The sequence below is a fragment of the Thalassophryne amazonica genome, chromosome 5 (assembly GCF_902500255.1).
Source record: "Thalassophryne amazonica chromosome 5, fThaAma1.1, whole genome shotgun sequence".
NCBI classification, from domain to species: Eukaryota; Metazoa; Chordata; class Actinopteri; order Batrachoidiformes; family Batrachoididae; genus Thalassophryne; species Thalassophryne amazonica.
This window is the reverse complement of record NC_047107.1, coordinates 88,810,892-88,833,688: the sequence shown is the minus strand read 5'-3', so window position 1 is coordinate 88,833,688 and position 22,797 is coordinate 88,810,892. Positions and strand designations below refer to the sequence as shown.

Here is a 22,797-nt window from a genome sequence, read left to right as displayed (position 1 = left end):
ACACCCTGGGAATGTCCATCAAGTGACAAACACCAACTGCTTGTTGTCCTCATTTGAAGCTAACATGACCTTGGGCAAGACCAATGTGCCCACAAGAGCATCATCAGTGGATTCATGATTTAGAGGACATACACAAAACCTGCATCAGGAGAACACAGTACAGCGAACATTACATTGTGCACTGTTTTGTGCTGGGAAGAAGATAGGGCCCACAGAAAATCTGACAGCAAATAGAAGTATCAATAAATTCATCATAAATTGACACTCTGTATGGGAATCAATCAGGCAACTGACTCCACACGTATTCCACACGCGTTGTGTGGTAACACTTGTTCCCTCAACTGCAATCGTTTCCTTCCTGTTATTTCACCACTGGATTTGAACCGAATCATCAAGAGGAGGTGCGAGCTGCAGAACCTCCGTGCGTGCGCACGAAGAGGGAGGGGAGAGGAGAGGAGGAGAGGAGGATATGGGCGGTGGGAGGGAGGAAAACGTTAGCTTTTGTTGTAACTTTTTTTCTTCGACCTCGGTTCAGTCCATGACGCACGGCGCAGGAGCAGGACGCACGGTAAGACGCACAGCCGCTCGATCCTCTGACCTGTGAAAGTTTAAAGGTGAAGTGGGGAAGGGGGTTCACGGTGCGAGGGGATTTGACTGAGGTGGACTGAGCTGAAAGGCGAGAGATGCGAGACAAAAAGAGGACAGACAGGAAGAGGTCCGCTCGGAGTCCCGAAGTCAGAAAGAAGTACTGATCGCACTTTGGTGGATGTTTGTTGGACAGAAGTGTGGAAACTCTTCACCAAGCTTCTGATATGAATTAACTCGGTTTCTGAGGACAGTTTTGGACTTTGAGCTCGATCGCTGAGTGGTTTTTCGTCACGCTGTAGCGGCGCTTGTGTGCCAACTAGAGCACGACACGGGAGTGGATTTTCATTCCCGTCCCATCCCGCTCCCAGAAAAAAAAATCCCATCCTGCCCAATCCCGGACTGGAGTAAAAAAATAAATCCCATCCCGTCCCACTCCTGTAAAGATGACTCCCAATCCCTCCCGCTCCCACTCAAAATCAGTCCCACTCCCGTATGTCTCGCGCCGTGATGATCAATCAGGGACTTGTGACGTGGAGATGTCTGGAGTTTGACTGAAGATGTGAGCATGTCCTGTATCTGGTAGCAGCCTGTGAGCAGGACTTATGTCTCTTTTGTCCTTTATTTCACAATTATGAGAGAGTTTTTGGAGCGAGCAGAAGCACCACAGCAGGGCAGGGGCGTAGCACCAAATTGTGGGCCCTAGGTACTAGCCATATTGAAGACCGCCCCCCCACTGTTATGTTCTTTTTTATTAACGCAAACACCAAATTTCTAATGCGTAGTCAAACCAGGTCTAAATCATGTATACCTTAGATCACACCTGGGCATCAGAATCTGTTTCAGAAGACCATAACAGATCAGATTAACATAAAAAGGTAAATGTTACTCAGGCATATGCTCTTTAGGGTTTTAGGGGGGAAAAATTAAGATTAAGCGAAATAAAGGTGATGGTCTAGTGGTTAAGGTGTTGGGCTTGAGTCCAGAAGATCATGGTTCAAATCCCTTGCCCTTGGGCAAGACCTTTAATCCCCTATTGCTCCCGGTGTGTAGTGAGCGCCTTGTATGGCAGCACCCTGACATCGGGGTGAATGTGAGGCATAATTGTAAAGCGCTTTGAGCGTCTGATGCAGATGGAAAAGTGCTATATAAATGCAGTCCATTTAATAAAACAAAGCACCAGATCAAACAAAGCACCAGATCGAAGCAGTACTTCGATCTGCGAATCACTGCTTCAATCTGCGAATCACTGCTTTGATTGGTTCAAGGTTCAAAGCAAAGCCGCACTGCAGAAACGGTTGATTTATATGGACGAAACAAAACATTTGCGGCAAAACTAAATTAGTTGACAACTATTTTAATAATCGATTAAATCAATTAGTTGTTTCAGCACTGCTAAACACCTCCTCTTTCTGTGAGATCCCGTTTGGGATGTGTGTGTGTGTGTGGGGGGGGAGTGCCGCCTGTGAGCCTGGACTAAACTATTGTACAACTGTGCAGGGGTGGGAAGGGCCCTCAGGGATTTTTCAATATTATTGTTAGAGCAGAATTATGTTTTGCAACATTTATACATTCATTCTAATTATATTCATTTACAACATGAATTGTATGGACATTAATAATATGCAACACAAAAATGTATTTAATCCCAGTTTTTTGTGCCCCCCCCCCCCCCCCCCCCCCCCCCCCTCCGTGCTCTGGGCCCTGGGTACATAGTACCCTTTACCCCCCCCCAGTCCAACGCCCCTGCAGCAGAGGGAGCGGAGTTTTGTTTTGTTTGTTTTTTTTCTTTTTGCTTTTTTAAGTGCGCACACGAGCGACTCGTCTGTGGAGAATATTTTATTAATTAACTGCACAGATGTATAATAAAACAAATGGTGACTGGTTTATAAACACAATTATGACAGAGTTTTGGGGGGGAGAGCAAGCTGCAGTACCACAGCAGACAGCAGAGTTTCTTTTTTTTTATTATTATTATTATTGTTTACATGCGCGTGCGTGAACGGCACAGTTGGTTCTCAAACTGCGCCTGCAGGACTGCTGAAAGCGGCCATCATCCAGACACAACTCCTGAAGCAAATAATGATACTGATAATGAGCTTTCCAGAACAACTCGCTCCGTGTGATCAACATCCATCATGTTAACTTAACTGACAACCGGAGCCGGCGAGCGGAATGGAAGCTCCTCCTATTTGATGACGCACCGGGGCGAATTTTCGCAGAAAAAGCAGAGCGACACACCGGGTGAAGGAGGCGTGTCCGTCGCCACACGACCCCCGCGAATTTGTAGTGTCTGATTGCGGTGTGAACGTGTTTTGGTTGTTTTAAATAGATGAAAATCTTCATCTATTTTTGGCATTGCCGCCCGCTCCCGTTCATTTTTATTCCCGTCCCATCCCAATCACGTGATTGATAAAATTTTGACTCCCATCCCGCGGGAATCACGTGACCCACGGGAATTCCCGAAAAATGTCATCCTCTAGTGCCAATGATGAAAATGACGTCACTTTCCTACAAAGGACGCTGTTCTTGAAAAGTAAACCTCGGTGACGTCACTGTTCGACGTATAATTGCAGAGTGTGTATATGTTTTAAATCCAGAAACGGATGTGACATTTCTAGTGTAGTTGCCACTCATTTTTTTTTCTTTTTTTTTTTTTTCTATTTTTACTTAAAAAAGAATTCTGTGCGGCCTTTTAAAATCTTATTTAATCAAATCGGATGGGTTAAATGTTTCAGCAGATACACTGTGTGTGGCTGTTTCACTTTTACAGGCACACACTGCATGTTTTTTTTTTTTTTTTTAATCAAATCAAAATAGATAATAATGCAGAAAGGACCTTGCACATGTTTTTGGCACCCTGATGTTTCTGCAGAAATTTTGTTTGTGATGTTTCTGAATGCAGCATGCATGTTCAGTACTGTGCAAAGGCTTTAGATGCCTATTATGTCCCAAAGCCTTGAGAAGAATTACAAACTGCTCAGTCCAGTCACTCACTCATCTTCAACCGCTTACACCACCTGAGGGCCGGCGGGAGCCTCTCCCAGCAGTCACAGGGTGTGAGGTGGTGTACACCCTGGACAGGACGCGGTCTGTAGCAGGGCTACATATAAACAAACAAACACATTCGCACCTACATGCAATTAAAAGTTTTCAATCCACCTAACCAGCATGTGTTTGGATGAGGGAGGAAGCTGGAGCACCTGGAGAGAAGCCACACAAACACAGGGAGAACATGCAAACTCCACACAGAAAGGCCACAGATGGGAATCGATCCCATGACTTTCTTGCTGTGACTGTGAGGCAACAGTGCTAACCACTAATCCACCATGCTGTCCTAATACAAACAGTTAACATATATAAACAAATATGTAAAAATGTGTCCTTATTGAACCTTTAAAAATATAAATTTTTTAGGTGTCAAAATGAACTAATTTCGTTTAAGTGGTCTGCAGTTTATAAGACAATTTGACTGTATAGATACATAGATATAGTGCATCCACAAAGTATCCACAGCGCTTCACTTTTTCCACATTTTATGTTACAGCTTTATAACAAAATGGATGAAATTCATTTTTCCCTCAAACTCTACTCACAACACCTCATAATGACAACATGAAAAAAGTTTTCAAAAGTTTCAAAAAGTTTTGCATATTTATAAAAATAAAAAACTAAGAAATCACTTGTACATAAGTATTCACACCCTTTGCTCATTACTTTGTTGATGCACCTTTGGCAGCAATTACAGTCTCAAGTCTTCTTGAATATGATGCCACATGCTTGGTGCACCTATCTTTGGGCAGTTGTGTCCATTCCTCTTTGCAGCACCTCTCAAGCTCCATCAGGTTGGATGGGGAGCGTCGGTGCACAGCCATACTCAGATCTCTCCAGAGATGTTCAATCAGATTCAGGTCTGGGCTCTGGCTGGGCCACTCAAGGACATTCACAGAGTTGTCCTGAAGCCACTCCTTTGATATCTTGGCTGTGTGCTTAGAGTCGTGCTGCTGAAAAAAGAACCGTCGCCCCATTCGAGGTCAAGAGCGCTCTGGAGCAGGTTTTCCTCCAGGATGTCTCTGTACATTGCTGCATTCATCTTTCCCTCAATCCTGACTGGTCCTTCAAGTGTCTTTTGTCAAACTCCAAGCAGGCTGCCATGTGCCTTTTACTAAGGAGTGGCTTCCATCTGGCCGCTCAACCATACAGGCCTGATTGGTGGATTACTACAGAGATGTTTGTCCTGCTGTAAGGTTCTCTTCTCTCCACAGAGGAATGCTGGAGTTCTGACAGAGTGACCATCAGGTTCTTGGTCACCTCCCTGACTAAGACCCTTCTCTCTCGATCGCTCAGTTTAGACAGGCAGCCAGCTCTAGGAAGAGTCCTGGTGGATCTGAACTTCTTCCATTGTTTTCTCTTTTCTCTCCTCTGACGTGCAGCTGAAGAACCACACCATGCATCCATAGTTCACAACACTTTCTATGCTACACTGGTACAAATTAGTGAGAAATTTCTGTAGGAGCCCAGATTTCCTGAGGGTCCAGAAGAAGAAGAGTCTCTGTTGGGCCTTCTTTACCTGTTCCTTGGTGTTGACTCCCTGCGTAAAGTCCTCTGAGATGTGAACATCAAGGTACTTGAAACTCCTCACCTGTTACACTTCTTCTCCACTGATCACCAGGTGGGCATGTGCTGTGGTCCTGTGCTTCCTGAAGTCAATGACAAGCTTCTTTATCTCGTTGGTATTGAGGAATAAGTCATTGTTTGACACCAGCATGTGAGGGCCTGGACCTCCTCTCTGTAGGCTGCCTCATTGTTGTTGATTATCATCCCCACCACGGCCATGTCATCTGCAAACTTGAGTGTGTAATTTGTCATATGAATGGGAGAGCAATCATGCTTGAAAAGTGGTTATAAGAGTGGACTGAGAACACAGCCTTAGGGGTTCCAGTGTTAAGGATGGTGGCAGAGGAGATGAAGTCTTCAAGTCTCACATGATCTGTTGAAGAAGTCCTTAATCCAGCTACAGAGGTGGTAGTCCAGGTCTAATGACAGCAACACGTTGACCAGCAGCTGGGTTGATGCTGACGGTGGAGCTGAAATCAACAAACAGCATCCTCATGTTGATGTTGAAGTTCTCCATCCAGTTGTGTCAGTGCAGTATGGAGCAGGATGTGCGTCTGTTGGTTTTGTAAGCAAACTGGTACTAGTCCAGATTGGCAGGGATGGAGTTCTTGATGTGCCTCATTACCAGTCTGTCAAAGCATTTCATGATTATTGGTGTCAGTCCAACAGGCATATTAGGTTTTATATAATTATATGATTATTAGATGAGCATTGGTCACTGTCTTAATTTTGTCATATACAGGGCAGGAAACCTATAAAAATATGTTTTTTGTGTTAAGGTGTTTAGTGCAGTTTTTAAGATGTCCAGTGTATGGAAATATAGTTTTCTGGACATTAATAAATGCTTACTGCAGGGTCATAGTACTGTGCAGGTGTATAGCAGAAGGAAAAAACTACTGATACATATCAAAGTGGCAGTTGCAGCCACAGAAGCCTATATCTTCTTCAGGGTTATGTGTGTGTCTTGGTGGCTTTCCTCACTAGTCTCCTTCTTTTACTTAGGTTTTGAGAACTGCCTTCTCTAGATAGATTTACCATACAGCACCATACTGTTTGTATTTCAGAATGATTGATGTAAATGAAGTCCAAGACATATTCAGTGACTCGGAAATGTTCATGTATCCATCCCCTGACTTGTCTGAAGAAAACTGGCTGTAAAAGTGATGATTTACTTGTGTTGCAGTAAAGGGTGCAATTATTTATGCAAAGGTCAGTCCGAGGTGCTGATATACTGTTACTTTCACCTGAGGAGCTCAGCCGCCTCCTCTACATGAAGGATGTTAAGCTGAAAAGGTCATTCAAAAGGTCAGGGGGTTATCAGGTAAGAGGAGGTGTGGCTTTGTGTCCTGAGAGGTCAGGTAAATAATGCAGTGTTGGACTGTCAAAGTCTTTTCATCTTTCATTATGAGCGTGTGCTCATAGTGCCAATCCGGTCTCATAACAGCAGCTCATGTGTCCTTTGTTTTTGTCTCTCCTCACTGGCCTAAGGTCTGAACAGGCAGGTGAAAAACAGAAACCACATTTATGCAGACAAACAAGGCACTTGAGACTTCTGCATAACACTAAACACATGAACATAAGGAATTCCTAAAGATTTTGAATATTTCTTATTTATTCTGTGACAGATTTGTGAAATAAGACATAATCAGAAAGTGATAATAAGTATATATATATATATATGTATAAGTGTGTGTGTGTGTGTGTGTGTATGTATGACATGCGTGCATCATGCAGGTTATTTTCTTGAACAGTTCCAACTGTGTAGACCATGACCACAGCCCCTGGAAACTGCTCAGTCTGAGACATTTGAGTGAGGTTTTGTTGTGGTCAGGGTGTGAAAGGTTGACTCATTTCTGACATTTATGTTTGACACGTGACAGTACTTGTCAAATCTGGGGCAGCAGAATCTTTGGAAGATGACTGTGGAAAGGTTCTGTGTAGGCTCTCAGTTGTCCAGGTGATTTCCATTGTTTAGTCACTAGCCTATAGCAGTCTGCCTCTCGGCAGGAGGGGTCTGGTTAGGTTTAAAACTCCAGCTTTTGTGACTTCTTGATTATTCTTCTCTACAAGAGTCAAGACAGAAGTCAGACCACCAGAGCAAGAATTTTAGCTGAGGAAGCTTCTGCGATTTGAAGCGAAACGTCCTCGCGTCAAGCAACCCAGTCCAGTCGAAGATTCAAGCTTCTCTACTATGACTGTGGAAGCATGAACAAATGGCATAGTTATAATCAGGCATGCACATGTAGTGCAGCAAATAACTGAAACAATACTTTACATGGTGATACTAGCACCAAATCGAGCACAAATTGTCCTTAGACATTACTCTTTTGAAAAAAACGACGGGCCACTTGAATTTTCAATATGCAGCCACATAGAAATATACGAAACTGAAATATAAAAATGCTCCAATCATATTGAAAACTATACCACATTATTTGTGTGATCATAAAGACTCCAAAAAGGTACAGTTTGGACTGTCTATGACTGAATGTTATGGAGTTATGGGGTAAAAACCTTAAGAATGGTGACAAAGGTCAGTTTCAGTTTGTACAGGGGTCAAAAGTTAAAGATGCTCCAATTTTAGTAAAAAATGGTGCAAATTGTTGATTGAGCTACTTGGATTAATAAATGGAATAGTTTTGACTGTGTTGAATGCTTGGTCTCTAAAGTAAAGGTCATATAATGTTGACGTCCATTGAATTCTATGACATGTGACATATGTTACCCCGTAATGTGCTAATTAAGCATGATACATGGTGCAAACTATTCCTTTTTGAGACCCTATTCAACTTTTAACATCACCTTTGAACAAAATTAGAGCAACTCTAACTTTTGACCCCTGTACAAACTGAAACTGAGCGTTGTCACCATTCTTATTGTTTTTTACCCCATAACTCTTAGAATTCAGTCAGATAGTCCAAACTATACCTTTTTGGATTCTTTACAATCAGACAAATACTGTGATATAATTTTCAATATGACTGGAGCATTTTTATATTTTGACCCCTATGTAATTCTTCAATTGACCCCTACTTGGCCGCCTTTTGAAAATTCAAGTGGCCCGTCATTTTTTCAAAAGAGTAATATCTTAGGTGTACTTTTGTCAAATTTGGTGCTTGTATCTCCATTTGAAGGATTCCACTGTAAATATTCTGTTATCTGCTGCACTAATAACTGGTACTCATGGTGCATGTGCGTGCTAAAAATAAATGATGCGCAGCAGAAAACACAAGAAGCACTTCATTGGAGGAAAGCAATGACAGACTGTAGGAAAAGTGTTTCCCTATGTGTGCTGTCTGCTGTGCATCAATAATTTTTAGCACACATGAGCATGATGGGTGCCAGTTATGTGCACCCATGGTTATAATAATGTGGCGTGTGTGTGTGAACAATACATCAGACTGTGCTGATGCTAACAAAGTTATTAAATGACAATGAAGAAAAAACTGGAAGGGTAACTGGAAGGCCAACAGTCCACTCCTCTGTGATAGAATTTTTCAACCTTATTTCCAGTAACCGGATTGAAATTAAGATCACCTCTTGAGGAAAATGGTGTTTTTGTGCCTCTGCATCTTAACTTTAATCCAGATCTACACAAAATTCTATACATTATAACTAATATGCATATGTCATGGACATGAACGAGCGAAGCTCTTCAGCATCTCACCATTTAAGTCCTTCTGACTTTTTTTTCCCAGTAAATGCTTCTGGGCAGCATTAGCATGGCTAAAAACCTTCAGCTTCCCCACAACTACAGCCCTCATTTGCATTGTTCATGGAAAACAACTTTTTTGGATCTATCCTCCAGAACATGGAATATCTTGTTCACCTCAATGATGTCTGCCTGTGCTCTCCACGTCTCTAATGACATCAGCTTCACCCTGGTGAGCTGATCCTCAAATCCAACATTGTCAAGGCCATGTGTCATCATTCACCTTCTGGGAAATCCATGTCCTATTGGTGGTACGGATTCCAAAAAGGATAGAGTTCACATTTGTTGCCAGATTGAAGTTATAATTGTTTGAAAATGTCAAGTCTTCAAAGAATTTTTCATAAAATCAAGCCACTGTACAGTACCTGTCTCGAAACAGCCAATAGTCTTTTCCCAAAGCCTCAGCTATGCTAATTTTATTTACTAAATTATACAAAACAGGATTGTAGGCAGTAGTTTTTGGCACTGTTTTGTTTGTTAACATGATCAAACATGCACGTTACATTTATGGTGTTCAACAAGGGTTTTCCACCCACCTTTTGAAGGGTGTATAAATTATAGGAGATGAGTGATCTAGTTGGTATTCAGGCTGTTATATTGACTTATTATGAGCTATATGGCTGCATGTTTTTGTTTTTTCCACTGCACAAACCTAAAGCCCAAATGCCCTGTGCTGTGCTTTTTATGGGGCTGCCTGCTGCAGCGTTCATTAATGTGAAGAATTCAGCCACAAAACACTGTGAGTGTTGAAGGATTCACATAATATTAACAATGAATTAAGCTTATCTTCATAAGATACACACACACACACACACACAAACAGCCCCAAAAGAAAAAATATAGCCTGTGAAACACCAGTGCTATTATTAGTCTGCAGCCCGATAAGACTTAAGTGGTTGTTGATAGAGACAAAACAGGGAAAAAATACAAGGCGTCTATCATAAAGGACCAGTTGGTCCATGGACTTGGTACAGTAGAGTAGAGAGACAGGCATTCACTGGCTCATTTGAACCCTCCTTGAATTGATCTGGCAACAGTCGGTCAAGGTTGGTGCCCTCATCTTATACAAGAGGATTGTAAGATGAACTTAAATTCCAAATATATTGGGTCTGCAACAATTTATTGTTGAGTAATTTCATGGCAAATGCCAAGGATGCACGCATTCGGGAAGACGTTTGGAGGCAATTTCTGTTGTACTGAACTGTGGCAGCAGCAAAAAAGGCATGGTACACCCTAGTCAGGACGCCACTGTCGCAGTGCCACATATAGACAGACAAACGCATTCGCACCCACATGCACACCTACGGACAGTTTAGAGTCACCAGTTCATGTAACCTGCATGTTTGTGGAGGTGGGAGGAAACTGGAGCACCTGGAGGGAACCCACAGGAACACGGGGAGAAAACACAAACTCCACACAGAAACGCCCCAGATGGGAAGTGATCCCATGACCTTCTTGCTGCAAGGCAACAGTGCTAGCCACTAAGCCACTATGCTGTCCAAAATTATTCATGTATTTCGCAATTTAGAATTGTGCTGTAAAAACAAAATGAAACATTTTGGTGTGTTAGTGATAGATGTGTTATAGTTGTAACCTGAGGTGGTCTTAAAGGTTATTTGAATATGCTAAAGTAGTGACTCTGAACATGTGGGCTGCTGGCACCTAGTGTGTTATGAATGTACTGCAGGTGAGCTGTGAAAGACAATGACTCCCCAGTCTAGATTAGATTACTTCCCCATCCAAGGCTCGTAGTCATTTACAGCTGGGTGGACTGGGACAATGCAGGGCCAATGTCTTGTCCATGGACACAAAGAGGTTAGTGTGACCGGGAATCAAAGGTCTACATCGTATTAGCAGTCCAACTCCTTGTCATGCTGAGCTATTTGGTCTGCAGAAGTTATTATAAATAAATAATAGCAATCATGTATTTTTGAATTTGAAATAAAGTTTATCATTACACAATCAAAAATCTGATTATTTTAAATATGTAACTAGAAGTGCATATAGTGGCTACATAAAGTGTTCTTCCTCAGAGTCTTTTACATTATTATCTTTAGTTCCTGTTCACAGCATAGCAGGTGGTTTAGTAGGTGAGTTTAAATTTGAAATTAAAGACCAGTGTCCAATTCCAGATATGTCCAATTGAAGCTATCTGTCTGTACCCTTAGACAAGACACTTCATTTACAGTATAGTACATGTTTATTTATTTACAAATAATGTCCCAGTCCACCTAGCTGGGGGCCTAACCTGTGATGGACGAGCATCCCATCCAGGGGGAGCTGCAGACTCTCATCCCTATATGCTACCAAACTCAGAGATAAACATGGGCACAATGGGCCAATTAAACTCTTTAATCATGTCAAATAAAAACAAGCAGCAGTGGCCTCTAAAGGCCACAACGATCCTGCAGTTTGCAGAAAGGATGAAGAAAGGCTTCACAAGCAACTTGATAAGTCTGTTTGTATTTAATTTATCTTGTATGTTAAATCATGTCGAAATGGTCCAAGATACTGATCCTCACCTGCATCTACCAGACCCCAAAACGTCAGTGCTCAGAGCTACTTACAAAATGACTCATTGGCTCACTGACTCAGTGACTGACTGATTCCATTCATCTTATGTATGCCTTGCTAAAAGTCAGGTTCATTAATGCAGTAATTAAAAAAAAAAGCCAAATACAGAATAATGGTGAACTATAATTTTTTATCAGAATCAAATTTATTGCCAAATAAGTTCGCACATACAAGGAATTTGATCTGGTGTCATTGGTGCATAAACAACAATAAAAAGAAAAGGAAAAAATACTTCTGTAAGACACGTTGGGGGGCAAATGGGGGTTTCTGGCATTATTTATCAGTCTAGCTGTGGATATGCTCTGTATTACAGCAGACTGTGAAACGAGGTCAGAAAAGCCTTTGTTGCAGATTTACTGTTCTTTTGAAGAGCATTAAGTTCAGCGAGGCTACATCTTTCTTTTTTTTTGTGATATGTTTTTCATTGTTGTTCGTGTCTCATATCCATTTGCAGAAGTATATTGAAAATATAGTTCAACAAAGACATGGAAGAATGTACTGCAGCCAGCGTTTAGACACACCACACTTGTTGCAATGCGCTGCAGAGTAAACGTTGCAAAATGTGAAGGAATTCAGCTGCACCCACTATGTTTGATATTCAGAACCTAATTTACTGAGCTCCAGGGTAATTTTGTACACATTCATTGTCACCAGCACAGTGGAATACACATAGATCACTGTGTGCACAAAGTTATTCTCTGTGCATTACAATTGCAGAACACAGGATAATTATTCATCAGTTTGCTTAAATACCATGGAAAGAATATTAATTCAATGTCTAAAATAGGAGGTTGTTTGTTTGTTGTAATAACCAGTGCATGAGCGTGTTCATGCAATGTGCATTATGTGCATCTGTGTGTGGTTAACCTGTAATGCATGGAGACATTTATTCTTAAAGAAAAAAACATGGAGTAACCCATTAACTCTTACATATATCTGACGTTTACAACAAATGATTATTTTTATTCTTAGAATTATTATTATTTAATTTTGTGTGGTCTCTGTGCTGGAACAGCAATCTGTCAAGTGCACTAAAGATGGGCAGACACTGTGCGATATTTTCAATCATTGTACTTGGCTCGAGCTCAGACTGTACGACAAAACCGCAGGGTGTAAAAGTTCAGAGCGCACGATTTATGTTCTCACACTATACAGCCCGATGCTCTGATGCGATCTGACTGCTCACATTGTACGTTGAAAAACCACACGTCGGACTCGTGTTTCCACAAGCAAAATGTAAACAGAAGCTTTTTTTCTTTTTTTTCAAAGTTTATTTACATTTTTTATTTTTACAAAAACTCTCGATGGGAGACATCAAAGTTTTAACAAAAAAAAAACAAAAAAAAACAAGACTTTAAATGAGTTGAAGAATAATGGGGAAAAAAGAAACAGAAGCTGATCTCCCAAAGACATGATCACTCCGGTGTTTGCACATGCACAGTGCGAGAGACGCTTGTAGCACTGCTTCAGCAGCGCGGAACCCTCATGATGGCCGACCAGAATATCAAACAGGTTTGATTTTCCTTCGACCATACGATTGCAGATCGGGAGGTGGTTGTGAGAGGTTAAACGCAGCTCTGTACTCCATGTATACTACACGATGCAGGACGCGCGATTATGCTGAAAGTCGGCGCGATCCAAAAAAATTCTCGCATGAGTGAAAAATCGGCTGAAAAAGGGCTAACCGCACACAGTGTAAAACCAGCTTAAGTTAATGCCAAGGCTCCGATTCCACAAAATCAAGATGCTATCAGCACCTACAAAATTTCCTTACAACCTGGATAAATCATGTTGTGCATGCAAACCTCTCAGAATTTTGCACACTCAGGTGGACACACTTGAAATTTCATATGCATTAATGCAAACACGCTAAATGGACTGTGCACACTATTTTACACATTTGACAGATGCTATTCTCATTGTGCACCGTTAGTAACTCAGCGTGCAGGTGTATTTGCGAATGCAATGGTGTTTGCGCACACAACACATGCCAATGTTTAAAAAATCAGGTCCTCTGTATTTTGAAGTTCTTCAGACAGACAGACTGTGTGATGAAGTGTGCAGCTGCCTCGCTTCCTTTTTCAGGTTTGGGGGAGCTCAAAAAACCCAAACCCTTTTATCTTTCTCTGTTTCTCCTTTAAAGAGCATTGCATTTGTGCAGATGACTGTTTGCTATTAAACTAAACACAAAAACACACACAGGGCGGAAAGTTGCAGAGGGCCGTGAAAACGGAGCAGCTGCTGTTGTCGGCTTATCTGTTAACGTAGATCAGTGGTTCCCAAAGTATTTCCACCAAGCCAAAAAAAGTGACCCCCCCCGCCCCTCCAGCCCTGCAAACTCTGATAAAATAAACATCACATTAACACAGGTTACAGCTGTACAAAGCAACAGTTTGTTCAAGCTGACAGATTTATTTTTTCACTAAAAACAAAAAAGAAAGGGTCTGGATGATTGAAATCTAGGTAGGCTGATGAACTTCATCTCACTTTGGTTTGGATGTTTACTTGATGAACCTGTTCTTCTTTTCTTTTTGTGTCAAACATCTATCTTTAACTTTACATGTTGATTTTCTCTTTGTAGATCTGTGTGAGCACAAAAGCAGATTTGTTCATTCTTACACCTGCGCACGGCGGTAGTGCATGTTTCCATCTCGTGTGCGGTGAAAATAACTTGTTTGATTTGGACCAAACTTGGTGGAATGACTGAGAGTCAGCCAAGGACAAAGTGATTTGCTTTTGAGAGCAACTGCTTCAAAGTTAGTGGTGCATACCAAGGTCAAAATCTGGGCCAAATACAAGAGATATTTAGAATAGAATAGAATAGAATGCCTTTTATTGTCATTATACAATGTGCAACGAGATTAAAAGCCAACTCCAAAATCAGTGCAGGCAAGTAAGAAGAAGAAGAAGCAGCCATATGAAATAATAAGTATCAAAAAAATATATATACTATGTAAACAATAGAAGGTTAGGTGCATGGTCCTGGATGGTAAGTACTTACATTGCAGAATAAGTATGTTATTAAATACATTGTTAAAAATTAGAAATATTGCACATTATGGGATGAAATGTTGCACATTATCGTCGGTGCATGCAGGAATTCAGGATGGTTACCACTTTGGGAAAGAAACTGTTTTTGAGTGTGTTTGTTCTGGTCTTAGTACACCTGTAGCGCTTCCCTGAGGGCATCAGGTCAAACAGTTCAAAGCCAGGGTGGGAGATGTCTTTAGTGATGTTTAGGCCTCTGCTAAGGCAGCAGGAGCTGTAAATGTCCATCAGGGAGGGGAGAGGGCAGCCAATGATATTTTGGGCTGTCTTTATGACTCTCTGGAGCCTCTCCCTGTCTGCAGCTGTACTGCTGCAGACAGGGAGATGGGATAGGGTTGGGGTTAGGATTAGGGCTGGTTAAAGGCACACCTATGGTTACTCTTAACACCTTTCTACTCGTAATGTAACTGTTCACCTTACCTCATACTCATTTAGAATGGCTATTTTGAGGAACTGCGGTTACTAGTGAACACCAACATGAAGTCAAATATCACCTTTTTTTTTGGTCACACAACCTTTCACTTTGGGTACCCTTTAATGGTTCAGTTGGTCATAACAGTTTAACTCAAGCAATTTGGAATCAAATTGGAATTAAATATGGTGGAACTATTGATTATGGCATTACTGAATGACACAGAGCAGAGCAGCATGGAGTGGTTAGTGCTGTTGCCTCACAGCAAGGAGGTCATGGGCTCGATTCCCACCTGTGGCCTTTCTGCGTGGAGTTTGCATGTTCTCCCCATGTCTGCCTGGGCTCCCTCCAGGTGCTCCGGCTTCCTCACACATCCAAAACATGCAGGTTAGGTGGACTGGAAACTTAAAAAAAATCTCTGTGTGTGCGGGTGTGAATGTTTTCGGTTGTCTATATGTGGCCCTGCGACAGACTGGCAAAGATGTACTCTGCCCTATGACTGCTCTATCTGAGGGGAAGGTGGTGAAAAGGGGTGTGAGGGGTCCTGTGGGATATCTGTGGCCTGTTTGAGGAGACAGCTTGAGCAGATGTTACTCAGCTTTAGGAGGGGACAGCTGACAATCCTCTCAGCCGTCTTCACGACCCCCTGCGGGTCCTTTTTGTCTGCAGCAGTGCAGCTGGAGTCAGACACAGTTCCACAGGAAATCAATATGCTCTCTATTGTGCAGCAGTAGAAGCTGATCAGCAGTCTCTGGGGAAGCCTGTTGTGTCCCCTTGTCCTCAGGGAGAACGGGGTCTGCTGCGCTTTCTTGATGATACAGTACAGGTGGTGTTCAGGCTCCAGGTCAGGTCCTCGATGATGTGCACTCAGGAACTTAAAACCTGAGGTTGTCTCCACCTCCTCCATGTTGATGCACAGACCATCGTGGTGTGTTTTTTTGTTGTTGTTCTTCCTGAAGTCTGTTATGATTTCTTTTGTTTTCTTTGTGTCGAGGATGAGGTCATTGCCCTTGTGTCAGACTGATTCCAGAAAGGGCCAAGAGGGTGCATGTTTTATTAACCACCAACTCCACCAGGTGATTTTACTGATTAACATCACTTTAAGCAGGAATGAGTTAATCAGTAAAATCACCTGGTGGAGTTGGTGGTTAAGACAACCTGTCCCCTCTTGGCCCTTTCTGAAATCAGTTTGACACCTATGTTGTTTCATTATTGTTGGTTGAGTCTCACTACAAATCATGTCATGAGCAAATTTGATGAGAGTGTTGGAGGTGTGAGAGGGAGTGCAGTCCTGTGTAAAGAGAGAGTATAAGAGTGGACTAAGAACGTAGCCTTGAGGGACATCGGTGCTGAGAGTGACTGAGCCTGACATGCTGGGCTCTGTTAAGGAGAAAGTCTATTCAGTGTGTGTGTGTGTGTGTGTGTGTGTGTGTACACTGCCAGAGGAAAAGGTTTCCTTTCAGCTGCAAACAAGCGTTTGAGTTTCATAAAAGAGCACTGTTTAGTTGAGAAACCAGAGACCACTGTTCGGACAAGACAGCCATTCATCTGTGTGACCTCTGACCTCTTCATCCAGTCACAGGTGACTGTGACGCTGAGGTACTGTTGCACTATGTTGTTTGACTGAAACAACATTACCGTATACACTCAAAAAACAAAAAGGGGGCTTCATGGAACCTTTGAAAAAAATACAGGCAAGTCGGAGAAGTAGGGCACTTTTTTCTCACTGGTAAATGTGGTTTAATTTATGCCACATCTTGATCCAGTTTAACCTGAAGGTTTAAATTTTCTACTGGAGCTTTTTCAGCCAAATATTAGACATTTTGTACCATGAAACCAAGCAAACTAAACATTAGGTTTGTACAGATATGATACAGTTTGATGTCCGGTTTTAAGGGTATCTTATTGTGGCCTTTGATTTCAGAGTAACTCCCCAAAAGGAGGCGACGCTGACTAGCAGACCTCATTTGCTCCCTTCATTCCACCTCTACAAACCCGCCCCCACTTGTACAGACAACAAGCCCAATGTCTTCTGTCTAAAGGGGATGTTTAACATCTATCAACTAAGGCTCTGTTTTTAAACATTTTGGATGTTATTTTTTGACTCGGGACCGAAACAAAATTAAACGGCGCAAATAACGTAACACCATGGGGCAAGCTAGAAACACTCTCAGTAAACTCTTATTGCCCCTAATGAAAAGGTGAAAATGTCATTAGAAGTGTCCGGTAGCATGGAGAGGTCCCCTGTAAATGTAAACATGCACATGTTAAAGTCACTACATGTAAAAAAAAATTTTTAAAAAGCAGGTTATACAGTTGGCCAGTTAACTTAGCCCAGCCATTCTTTGCAGTGCTGCTCTCCACTGAGTGATTACAAGTCTACTGACAATAAGGAGCTCCCTCTGTAAGCTTGCCCCCGTGACATTACATTAATTAGCCAGTTTAGATTGTGATAGTGTTTTAAATCAGTATTGCACTGATTAATTTTGTTTTTGTGCTGAGTGGAAAAAAATAACCCCCAAAATGTCTAAAAATGAAGCGTCTAAGATTTTAATATTCAGAGTGCAACTTGTATAATGATAATCAGGGGACCTTTTCTAATATTAGTTGGCTAATGTTAGCTATGGCTAGGGTTGCCAACTCTCTGAAAAATAAATAAGGGACACCTCACCGCCAGGGCCGACCGGCCGACTGACCATTGCCTTCACCCTTCCCAGCGTCTGTGTGAAACGATTTTTAACCATTTGACCAGAGGTGTCAAGTAACGAAGTACAAATACTTCGTTACTGTACTTAAGTACACTTTTTAGGTATCTGTACTTTACTCCTTTACTTATTTTTCTGCCTACTTCTGACTTCTACTCATTACATTTTCACACAAGTATCTGTACTTTCTATTCCTTACATTTTTAAAACAAACAGCCTCGTTACTCTTGGCTTCAGTTTAATGTTTATATATATATTTCATGTCATGTGCGCCTGTAATCAACTTTTCTGCAGCGCGGCTTTGCTTTGAACCGTGAACCAATCCAAGCAGTGGTTCGCAGATTGAAGCAATGCTTCGACCTATTGCTTTGTTTATTCTTTCTTTCTTTCGCTTAATTTTCCCCCGCTAAAACCCTAAAGAGCCTACTTCTGTGAGTATTATTTACCTTTTCTATGTTAAACCGACCTGTTATGGTCTTCTGAAACAGTTGATAGATGTATTTTATAACTTAAAAACGGGAGCGACGCTAACGCGTTAGCGTGTCTATGGCATTTTCAATGTTAAAAGTTAGCATTAAGCAGCTCTCGTCAGGTTCGGGTGCATTTGTTTTCAAATTGTAATATTTGTTAAATTTATTTTTGTTTATATATTAATAATCTAATGATTATTATATACAATTTTAGAGAGAGGCAAAAAGAACCTGAATAGAAACACAACAGAAAATATAAAAGCAACTAACAATACATACATAAATAAATAAGTGTTTCCTGTGAACACCTAGTGACTCTTACACCTCCAGTTCATCCCTGTCTTATTTAATGACAGTTTGTTTCGGTCAAACCATATTTTCAATGTGTTAATTTCTTTAGTTATTTCCTCCAGAACTATCTGCCAAACTAGAAAACTGCTGCATCCTAGTAAGAGCAGAATACTACTGGAATGAATTTGAATAAGGAAAATTGTTTTGTTTGTTTCCTTCACTAAATGGATGCTGCACTCACTGCAGTTTATTGTCTGGAATAGTCCCAGATTGCATTTCAGAGCTTCTACAATTGAAACATTTTCGTGCAGGTGGTGTTGGGGGGTAATTTTTGGTTTTGGGTCTTGGGCCACATGTAGAACGAATCAGTTTTTAAATTAAGCTTTCAATTCATATAGTGGCATCTACCTTTTTTTTTTTTCTTTTTTTTTTAAAGGTTACTTTATACTTTTATACTTTAAGTAGGTTTTGGAGCACATACTTTTTCACTTTTACTTGAGTAAAGAGGTCAAGTTGATACTTCAACTTTTGCCAGAGTGTTTTTAAACTGCAGTATCTATACTTCTACTTAAGTAACAAATGTGTGTACTTTTGACACCACTGCATTTGACTGACTTGACGAGCAGTGGTGGCCAAGTGGTTAATGCGCTTGGTTTCAGTTCAGAAGGTTCCGGGTTCAAATCCCACCCCTGCCACATTGCTCCATGTAATGTGGAGTTGCGTCAGGAAGGGCATCCGGCGTAAAACTTGTGTAAAACTTGTGCCAATTCAACATGCAGATCCACCTTGGATTTGCTGTGGTGACCCCAAGTGCAAACAAGGGAGCAGCCGAAGGGACTTACCTACTGTTGACTTGACCCTGAATTTAGGTAGATGCATACATGCATTTGTTCTGATATGAACACGTGGAAAACAAATTATTATTTAGCAATTTATTTTTAGTGCAAAATAAATTTTCACTCACAATTTCAATATGAGCATTCTGTCTTCTTTAAAAAATAAATCTCTGTAGTGTTATTGCTTAACTTAAATTGTATAAGTAAGTCCCTTCGGCTGCTCCCTTGTTTGCACTCGGGGTCGCCACAGCAAATCCAAGGTGGATCTGCATGTTGATTTGGCACAGGTTTTACGCCAGATGCCCTTCCTGACGCAACTCCACATTACATGGAGAAATGTGGCAGGGGTGGGATTTGAACCCAGAACCTTCTGAACTAAAACCAAGCGCATTAACCACTTGGCCACCACCCCTGCTCTTAACTTAAATTGTATAAATTAAAAAAAAAAAAAATAGAAAATTTGCATCATCCAAAACAATGTAACAGTGCAAAACAATGTAACAGTGCACATTTACACATTTAGTGTAATAAAAAGTGCAAAAAATAAAGTCTGAAAAGTAAACAATACTGTTGTCGCGCACCTTTTCCACCCAGCCATTTTCGTTTTCTCATTCGCCCCTGTATTTTTGCATTCTTTTTTGTTTGTTTTTTTAGGAGGAGTAGTAACGACGTTACAGACATTGCTGTCCGTAGGCATATCTGCAGTGCCAGTGTCGGTGTCTGTATCGATATCAGCCATGCTGCTTTGTTATTGTCGTCCAGCGACCGTCGTCGGCTCATGACGTCGGTATCTTCTTGCGAGCAGATGTCCCTCGACCAATGAGATAAGAGTGATTCTGTATCGTCAACTCGTGTCTGTCAGCTCATTGGTGAAAAGCAGGAGAGAGGCTGGGATCAAATTTACCGTAAGTTTCCATATAAAGCGCCAGTCAATTCCATTGACATTTTACAGACTTTTTGATTCTCACAGAAATACGGGACAAACTGCGTCCCGTTTCAGGTCAATACGGAACGCACACTTTTATTTCCAAATAAGGGACGATTCCGTTTTTCAAGGGACGGTTGGCAACCCTAGCTATGGCAAACGTTAACTGTAAAGGCACCTTGACACTTGTAGGAATTTTGGCTCCGCAGTGCCACGCAATTCGTCGTGCCAATGCGTGTCATTAGATGGTACACACGTTGACACTTGCACGAATTTGATTTCCACACTGACTCGGAATCTTGTGTGCCAATGAGTAAACTCCTCGTAAACTGTGTCACGCATTGACATGAAGTGACATGCACTGTTTGCAAAAAGGTTGCACAATGTTCACGGCTAGTTAACACAAGTGGCACAAAATTTATGCGGGCTAGAAATTTTTTAAGATTTCAAAATCAAAATCACTGGCAGGTGGCTGTGCACAGTTCAAGGACAGTTTACAACAAGTTTACTCATTGGCACACTAAATTATGTGCCAGTGCAGGGATCAGATTTGTGCAAGTGTCAAGGCACCTTAAGTTAAGGTAAAAGTTGGCATTCTTCTAAATTATATGAACCCAATTTTTGTCAGGGACGCTAATTGACGCATGCTTTGTGTTTGGTGTTGATATCTTTTAGACTTTGTGATGCATTGCAGTGAGCTGAGGTAATAACATTTTTTTGTATCAATGGATAAAAGTCCATCTCCTTGTGGATGTCACATGGATCTCCTTTTGACTGCTGTGTTGCTGCCTGTTCAGATTTTCTGGACAGAAGAAGCAGTCTGTCCAAAAGCACTTGCAGAAATGGGCAGAGTAGCGAAAAGCTACTCAATCTCATTGTCTCTCCGATGACACAGACCAGCACTCTGGATGATGCTCTCAGTCATATTTAAGGTTTTGATATTATTAGCTCACAGAATAACCATGAAGGAAGAGGTGTGGCTCCTGTGAATCACATGTGAAACACATTAAGAGGAGTGGCACAAACTTGGAATATGTCCTGTCTAAAGAAGAAGAGAGGTCTGGACCCAGTAAAACATAAAGCCGCACATACTTTAAAATCAGACCGTGAAATGTCATTGATTACCAAATGAAGAAGCTTTACAACTTCTTTAGATGGTTTACACTGCTGTCACACCATCGGTAATGCATCAAAAACAGCTTTATTGAGAGATGTATCATCTTAATTTAAGTACAAACAGCTCAGAATCACTTCATAGTGTATGTTAAGAAAGATGGAGTCATTGCAGCTTGTGGGCTAACGGCTGTCCTCAGTTCCTCAAACCTTTTTTCTGAGAAAAGGTCACTCTCTGATCATGGCAATGCCTTCACTTCTTTTCACAGAAAACTATGATGGCTAGATAGCACCAGGAAGAAAGAGAAAATGTCGTTCTTTGGCCTTGATTGTGTGAAGAAGCGAGAGAGAGGTAAACCACACAGCAGTAATTAAGTGTTATGGGTGTAATAATTCATGAAAAATATGGAACATATAGAAAAAAGTATGACTAATCAGTGTAGGCATTCACAGGGAGATGGTGGCCAACAGTCCCCTGTTCATATTTCTGAACTGTGTTCCCTGTGAGGGGCATTGTTTCACCAATTCCAAGATGCCATGGATACATATAATATGATTATTAATTTTAATATAGAATATATATTTTACCATCTAATTGGCCCAAGATCTACATCCTCACCATATTTCATTGAATTCCCTTAATTTCCTTAAGAAAACTCAGATATTTTTAACACAGGGTCTGTTTTTAGATGTTTTGGGGTCATCGTTTCACGTTGGACAAAAAAAGTAAAAAGAACAAGAAAAATTACATATCAAAAATACCCAAAAAGGCTGGATACAAATGCGAGACTCACACAGACACGTAGTCAGAAAATGGATTTACTGAAAAACCAGACAAAGGTCGCTACACAGGCAGGCAAGCCAAAATCAGCAACAGTGTCCAAATCATGAGCGAGGTCAAAAACAAACAAAAGGTTCAATAAAACAGCAAGGCAAAAACAAGGTCAAGGACTGTGGAACAAAGACTGGAACAAAGACACAAGAAACAATGAACTGGCAAAGACAGGAGGGAAAACAGAGGGTTTAAATAAAGGGTGTGATTAGGGAAAATGAGACACAAGTGTGAGAGAACAACCAAGAAGAGGACGTGGAAAACAAAAGGGGCAAGACACACCCAGACTCAATACCAAACACAAGACGAGAGTGCAGTCAGAAAAACACAAAGCAGACAAAACCTGAACATAAAAGAAAAACCCAAACATGAATACAATGAAAATACAAAACCCACACATTAAAGACAACCCACATGACACTCATCAGCAATTGACTTGTAATTTCCCAGTGGACAGCAGCGCTAGCCAACGGCTAAGAGGCTATGGTAAGCTGCTAACCGTATAAATATCATAGAAAGTTTATTTGCATGTAGTGGGTTAAACATACACAAAGTTACCTCTGTAGAAACCCTATGAGTGCTACTAGACACTTCTAATGATGTTTCCACCTGTTCAGTGGTGACAAGAAGCACTTTGCCTGAGTGTTTTTAGATTACCCCATCCTATAACATTATAT

General features: G+C 41.2%; 1 protein-coding gene and 1 pseudogene across 1 annotated transcript in view; one reads left to right on the top strand and one right to left on the bottom strand.

Annotated features, from left to right (window-relative positions):
- LOC117509980 overlaps positions 1-14,961 on the bottom strand; it is a 34,826-nt pseudogene extending 19,865 nt beyond the window's left edge.
- LOC117510911 (phospholipid-transporting ATPase ID-like) overlaps positions 483-22,797 on the top strand; it is an 86,143-nt gene continuing 63,828 nt past the window's right edge. Inside the window, exons 1-2 of the mRNA XM_034170811.1 lie at positions 483-568; positions 21,558-21,640. Coding sequence (XP_034026702.1) covers positions 21,598-21,640 — 43 coding nt within the window. The 5' untranslated portion in view covers positions 483-568; positions 21,558-21,597. The remainder of the gene's footprint in view (positions 569-21,557; positions 21,641-22,797) is intronic.